We start from the raw sequence: 7,412 nt of genomic DNA on the forward strand, positions 1-7,412 counted from the left end.
TCACACTCGGACTTCCAACCCTTTCTGACCGTTAATTTCAGACTCTGAGGTCGTTTGCGGTCACTCCAGTGAAACATCTTCGGCACCGTGACCTATTACCCCCGCCATCACCACCACCACGCGACAGGTGCGACACCTCAGTACCATCAATCCGATCAGAGCACGCACCGACCAGTATAAGAAGAGCCCCATACCGACATTTGTGGACTTAATCAACAACAAGATATAACAATGTTGTACAACACGGCTATTCCTTAGCTTACTGTTTTTCTAATGCTTGTAACAACATCTTTTCACTGTTATATTTTATAATTCTATAATTCTGTAGGTTGTATATTTTCAGCAATAATGGTGCTATACCCAATAAACCTTATATTATATATATACATATATATATATATATATATATATATATATATATATATTATATATATGAACAAATAAACATAAACAATAGAGTATTACGTTTTGTACAAATTAAAGTAACTTTGTCGAACTGTAAGCTCAAATACCAAACTTTGGGCCATAAAGTTGACGCAATTATATGTACAGTACATTCTACTTAGTTTAGAAAAAAGACTAATTACTACTTTTTGTAGACTTCATTCTGGATTTTGAATGTGTCCAGGTTGGGTCTCGCTTCCCATTCCCCTATTCCGTCCTCGTCCCTCCCTCCCCCGCCGTCCCCCTCTCCTCCACCGTTCCCTTTCTCCGTCCCCCTCTCACGTCCTCCTCGCCCTCCTTCCTCCCCCTCATTTCTTCTGTTTTGGTCCTCTTCCACTCCCCTCCACTTTCTCCTCTCTCATCCACTTCCCCTCCCTTCCACCGTCTCCTGTTCCCCGTCCCCCCTCTCACCGTCCACCTTCTTTCCTCTCTCTTCTACCACCTCTTTTGAGTCTTCTGTTGAACTTAGTGTTGCACTGGGCCAAACGTTATCTTAACAACATTTTTCCTCCATAAAGGCTGTTTCTTCCCATGTGTGCAGACATTAAGCCTTTAGGTATCATTACTAAACTCGGCAATATCTTTCGTCGCTCAAGTTTATTCAACAATCGGAAATACAAAGTTTCAGAAAGACTAAACTTCATAAATCCAAATTTATTTGGTTTTGGTTAGAAGAAAGACAGGAACGCTGGCAAACCAGTCCATGGGTTTAAACTGGACAAATTTAGGTTTAAGAAGGAAATAGGAAAGTGGGGTGATAGGTGGTAATGGACATGGGACTACCTAGTGTAGGCCTTATGGTCTCTTGCAGTCGCCTTCATTCTTATATTCTTGTAATAACAACCAGCCAGCCATGTTATATCGGTTGTAACCTGTATTCCACGTTTTGATAGGTCACAATTACACCAAATTCTAAACGCAGAAACTATGATGTATACTAGAACAGTTTCCATACAAAGGGGGTGTAAAGTCATCTGCTTAAAAATCATTGTTTAATAAGAATAATTGAATCATTCCAAGATCAAGTATCTGCCGTTCCATACGTGCAAAGAAGAATTCTATCAGTCACTCCAATCTGTTTTCTATCAAGTTAGCTAAATGCTAAAATATGAAAAAAAAAGATACATAATTTCATGTAAATACAAAAAAGGGTGGGGAGGGCGTGGTGGAGGCAAAATGGGGTCGAGAGTTTGGGAACTCCTCTTCTAAGGTCAACTTAGGTCGTTTAATTTCTCGTTGCTTCGCAAACGTAGGAAGGAGCTGCGGCCCCCTTTTGGTGTACAGTAGCGTACACACGTAATGGTGTGAGTTTTGTTGGACGAAGGCGCATGCGCAGATCAGTGCCCCCGGTCGGAGGAGAGCCTGGAAGCCAACTGGAAGGAAGGAAAAAAATGTGGCTTCAGAACAGTTTCAGAAATGATCAAGTACTGAAAGCGCGTGACGTAATGTCAATTATTCGTGGTTGAGGGAAAAAAATCAGTCGTTGTAGCCGACTTACATGCCTGACTGGAGATTGACTTCAGTTCCGTCGATCCATTTCCATGTGTTCTGTATCCGCTCTGCGCCAGCCCAGAACTCGAACGTACGTGCATGGTCTGAAAAGAGTAAAGAATGAAAAAGAAAGATTAAACAAATGAATGAATTAATAAATTAATGAATTAATAAATAGATAAATAAATAAATAAATAAAACAAAATAAAGTAATAGATAAACTCTCATGTCACGCCATGCACTCTTGCCGTCACTCCGTTAATCCATTTTCCTATCTTCCAATCTACTCGCCTATTAACAACAGGCTAAACCCGCCCTAAAACCCAAAAGAATTTAGCCACAGAAGTCACCACACGGCGTTCGCCTGGAACTGGAAGGGCAAGAAGAAGAAGAAGAAAAAGAAAAAGAAAAAGAAAAAGAAAAAGAAAAAGAAAAAGAAGAAGAAAAAGAAAAGAAGAAGAAGAAGAAGAAGAAGAAGAAGAAGAAGAAGAAGAAGAAGAAGAAGAAGAAGAAGAAGAAGAAGAAGAAGAAGAAGAAGAAGAAGAAGAAGAATTTGAAGAAGAAGAAGAATTTGAAGAAGAAGAAGAATTTGAAGAAGAAGAAGAATTTGAAGAAGAAGAAGAATTTGAAGAAGAAGAAGAATTTGAAGAAGAAGAAGAATTTGAAGAAGAAGAAGAATTTGAAGAAGAAGAAGAAGAATTTGAAGAAGAAGAAGAATTTGAAGAAGAAGAAGAAGAATTTGAAGAAGAAGAAGAAGAATTTGAAGAAGAAGAAAAAGAATTTGAAGAAGAAGAAGAAGAATTTGAAGAAGAAGAAGAATTTGAAGAAGAAGAAGAATTTGAAGAAGAATTTGAAGAAGAAGAAGAATTTGAAGAAGAATTTGAAGAAGAAGAAGAATTTGAAGAAGAAGAAGAATTTGAAGAAGAAGAATTTGAAGAAGAAGAAGAATTTGAAGAAGAAGAAGAAGAATTTGAAGAAGAAGAAGAATAATTTGAAGAAGAAGAAGAATTTGAAGAAGAAGAAGAAGAAGAAGAAGAAGGGGGGGAAGAAGAAGAAGAAGAAGAAGAAGAAGAGGAAGAAGAAGAAGAAGAAGAACGTGAGGAAGAACGCGAAAAAAAACGCGAAGAAGAGGAAGAAATAGAAAAAGAACGCGAAGAAGAATACGAAGAAGAAGAAGAAGAAGAAGAAGAAGAAGAAGAAGAAGAAGAACTCGGGTCTTACGGGTGATGCCATATATGATGTACGTTCCAAGAGCCTCTAGCTTTTCGGTGCTCTTCAGCATGACGAGGTCCGTCTTCCAGCCGGACCCGGCGTCGGCGCGACAGAGATCCCTCGCCTCATCGTAAGTCACGGCATGGAGGGTATCCAGGTAGTCTGTTGGCACCTTGAAGCAGTATCCTTCAACGTGGGTGTACCCCGTAGGACAGGTGCCTGCAGAAGAGCAAAAAGGTAATGGGGCATTAAGATATCGCACAAGGTCAAGAGAGGAAGTTCTCCAGGTAAGCTAAAGAAGATTACAATCTATCATATCTTGGCAGTGGTTTATTAAGAAATAAGATCTACACCAACCGTTGGACGAAATGGGCACATTAGAAAAATATATGGTAGGAAACTATGAACAACTAATTCAAAGATCTGAGAATTGGAAAATTACTACTCCATAACATGAGTGAAGGAAGGTTAAGTACGAACGGAATGCATGAACATACTCCTTGCCCATTGTAAGAACATAAGACCATAAGAATGTAGGAGAATCAGGAGGCCATAAGACCTACACTAGGCAGTTCCATGTCCCATATCACCTTTCATCCCTATCCATATATATATCTAATCTTCTCTCAAAGCAACCAATTGTTACTGCACTCACTACCTTGTTACTAAGTCTATTCTATTCGCTAATCACTCTACTGGTAAACCAGCATTTGTCTATTTCCTTCTTAAACCTAAATTAGATCAATTTGAATCCACTACTACGAGTCCTACACTGCTGTCTTTATATGATGACCTTACCTGCATTCACAAATGTAAATGTGACATACAACTACACGGAAAAGTGTGGGACTTTGTCGAGTGCTTGTACGCTTGCTTGTTCAATAGGGCGTCTCACAGAACACATGTAATGTCAGGTACACAGTTCTGCATACGGATTTTCGAACCCAACCATCCAACCCTCGTATCATACACACAACCCACCATAGAAGGTGAGGGGCCTATGCCAGGAAACGCGTAGTTGCGGCCGAAGCCGTCACCTTTGCCCTATGTGCTTGGACTGCTGGGGCAGGGACTGCTGGGAATCGGAGAGGAGTACGGGATTTGAACTCACAACTAAGTAAATAATCACAACTAAGTAAATACGAGACCGGCATGCTTGTGATTACGCCACCAGCACACAAAGGCAATACACAAAAACAACCCCAACAGTATTCCACTGAAACATGTACAACAACTTGTTTGAAAATTTGTTTAACAATTAATTCTGTGACACTTTACATTCACAGGGATACAATGCCAGCCTGGGCATTGTTGTCGGTCCTTGGAGCGCAGACTTCTGTCAAAAGAGACCCAGAGCATCAGATGGCTTATGTCAACAAACGAGAATGAACTTACTTTGTCCTCGAGCACTTGCTAGGATAGCAAGTATCGTTGCTGTTGCAGTCCAGAGTTGCATTTTGTTCAGAGCGGCGACGGGAAGCCACACCACACCACAAGCTAAGGCTGTTGCTCCTTGTCTCGTTCACGCAGAGCCGCGTCCTTTATATGACCTACGAGGACTGGACTGGAGGTGGGTAGAGTGCACATGTTGGAGGTGGTCCAAATCGCCTTAAGGCAAGGGGGGGAGGAAATCCGCTAAGTACTGATAGAGGCAGAGAGGGTTTCGTTTACTAGTTTGGTTTACGAAACCCTGTTTTTGTTGAAAGTGTGTTTCATTTTATGAGGACAACGTGGGCTAAAAGGCTGGATCCCTTGAGGAGTGTTTGTGTGTGCGTGTGGAGGAGGCTGGGGTTACGACGTTGCCATGCGGCAGTTGATCACATCGCTCAGGTCAACCGGTCCATTTTTTTTTGCATCTGTGCACGTGGGCATAAGTTGGCAAGTTTTCCTGTTTTTGGTAATAAATATTTTTTTTTCTTAATTGGAATCTCCGAATGTTACAAGCACCAGAACGTCCCTCCGAAGAAGGGAGGTGCACAGCCTAAATTACAAAACCACATGTTCGAAGAATGTAAATAAGAAAAAAATGTATACGTATGCATTTGTTCACAGAAAACACTTGGCACATTCTACATTGACCCATCCTAGCCATTCCCGGATATCAACACAATACTTCCTTGAATGACATGTGGTGGCTGTTGCCGGTTACCGGAAGTCCACGAGTCTCCTACAAAAGATGGTGGGCCAATGAATGGCTTAAAGGCTTGGTATTTGTTCTACAATGTGCATATGACACATACAAGAAGTGACACGTGTTCAGATAACGTTGAAGAAGTCTTACTTGAGTTTGTATTAAGACAGGCACAGGTGGCTTTAGGAGTGCGAACGACATTAATTTTCTCTCTATTAAAAAATAATGAAAGGTGTATGGAAGGACATGGAATTATTTAGTCGTGAAAAGAGAATCATTTATTTACAAGGGGTCTAAGAAAGCAATGCTTGATCTCTTTGGCACTTTGACAAGCTTTATAGCTTTTGTTATTGTCGACTACAAATGATTCTATTCAACCAAAGGGAGAACCTTGCTCTGAACAAGATTTCAAATAGTCGAAATGTTCAGAACAGATTTACACATCGTCATCATCTATTGGGGGCATACGCCAGGGAGCGCGTTACTTCATTCATACCCCGGCGCCAGTCTCCACGGTCTCTCCGAGCAAGCTTCCATGCAGACACCCTTTCATCTCCAAGCAACTCTCGACAGGTTCGATAAACTTGCCCCAACCATAAATTCTGTGAGCATCCAATTCGTCTTCTCCATCGAGGGTTGTCTCTTGTGGAGACAACGCTGAATAGGATCAACATCAGGGAATCATACCATATGCACATATAGCAGGAGTTGATATTCGCGAATTATGCTGGTAGCTGGTTTAGGCCGAGTCTCACAGTACTGCCTCTGGTTTGATACGAAGTCATCCTAGCGATACCTCATGATTCTCCGAAGGCACTAAGTACCAAAGATATCGAGACGCCTCTTCAAGTCATTATTCAATTTCTATTTCTCACAGACGTACAGCAAGACAGGAAGCACTTAAAACCAAAGAAATCTACATCTCAGCAGACCAATAAAATCATCTAATATGTTTCACAACAAAACTTGTACAGAGTCCAGCAGCACGGAAGGTGTCAAATGTGATAAGACACAGAAACGACCTATAAATGTTATCAGTGAATGGAAGGAAAAGATTTATGGAGTGACAAGACGAAAGTCGGAAATATTTTGGCGTAAGATGGAGGCTCAACAATAGGATACGGAAGGATTTGGGCTGTAGTGGAAGTATTGAAAGGGGATTCGGGTAAAGTATTGTCATGGAAAATGCTCCTCATCAGAAAATCTTAAGGTGTAGATTTAAATGATTTGTTTGTAGGTAACCCCATTACCCTATTCTGCCTCCAAACAAGTTTTAATATTTCGTTGGCAATAATCAATGCTACTATTCATAGGGGGACAGTATAGCTCCGAGGAGGTAAAGTCAAAAGTACTTAAGGAGAGATGAAGGATAGTAGCAGAACAGCGGAGATAGGAGCTAAAGATGATCAGCATTCTTTTGACTGGAGTCTTAAATCATAGAAGAATACTACGTGACTCCTTTATATTGGGATATGACTCAAGTTCCTAAAACACTGACTACATGACACCTATGCAGTCGATATCCCATGCGGGGCATCTATGTCAAACGTAGAGCAAAGGTTTTCTTTGTGCTTAGACAAGAATAATTACTTTCATCCTTATGCGTGTCCCTTTCTTTTATTCCATAATCTTGCTTTTCTTCCCATCGGTTGTGTAACTTCTGTTACATAATGTCACTATATCACTCTTTGTGGGGAAGGTGGGTAATTACTTCGGTGTTATCTTTGTAAATTATTTTCGTGTTTGGGAGCCTCTTCATTCCGTTCATAGGGGAATGTTGGATGGTTATCATACGGAGTCTCTGAAAAAGGGAGGTGAAGTTACAGTGGATTGGCTAGTGAGGCTCTTTAATGTGTGTCTAAGGTAAGGAAGGGGAGGGTGGCGGAGGACTGGAGGACTGCCTGTATAGTTCCGCTTTACAAAGGAAAAGTGGACAAATGTGAATGCAGTAATTTTAAAGGGATCAGTTTGTTGAGTGTAGTTGGAAAGGCTTATGGGAGGGTTTTAATTGAGAGGATTAGGTGAGGAGCAGTGTGGGTTTAAGGTAGGGGTTGCGTGGATCAGGTTTTTGTGGTGAGGCAGATATGTGGGAAAGCGTTAGGAAAAGTTAATGATTTTTTGTGCCTTTATGAAT

The 7,412-nt window shown here is 40.9% G+C and overlaps 1 protein-coding gene across 1 annotated transcript; it reads right to left on the bottom strand.

Moving 5' to 3' along the window:
• Positions 1-1,083: 1,083 nt before the first annotated feature.
• Positions 1,084-4,700, bottom strand: LOC143039522 (uncharacterized). Its single transcript, XM_076209681.1, has 4 exons — positions 4,543-4,700; positions 3,157-3,366; positions 1,943-2,039; positions 1,084-1,817 (listed from the first exon to the last, which is right to left on the bottom strand). Exons 1-4 carry the CDS (start codon positions 4,601-4,603, stop codon positions 1,670-1,672), a joined length of 516 nt encoding a protein of 171 aa, XP_076065796.1. The 5' UTR covers positions 4,604-4,700; the 3' UTR covers positions 1,084-1,669.
• Between the last annotated feature and the right edge of the window lie 2,712 nt (positions 4,701-7,412).

The sequence above is a fragment of the Oratosquilla oratoria genome, chromosome 26 (assembly GCF_046742065.1).
Source record: "Oratosquilla oratoria isolate Oo_2021 chromosome 26, ASM4674206v1, whole genome shotgun sequence".
Classification (NCBI taxonomy): domain Eukaryota; kingdom Metazoa; phylum Arthropoda; class Malacostraca; order Stomatopoda; family Squillidae; genus Oratosquilla; species Oratosquilla oratoria.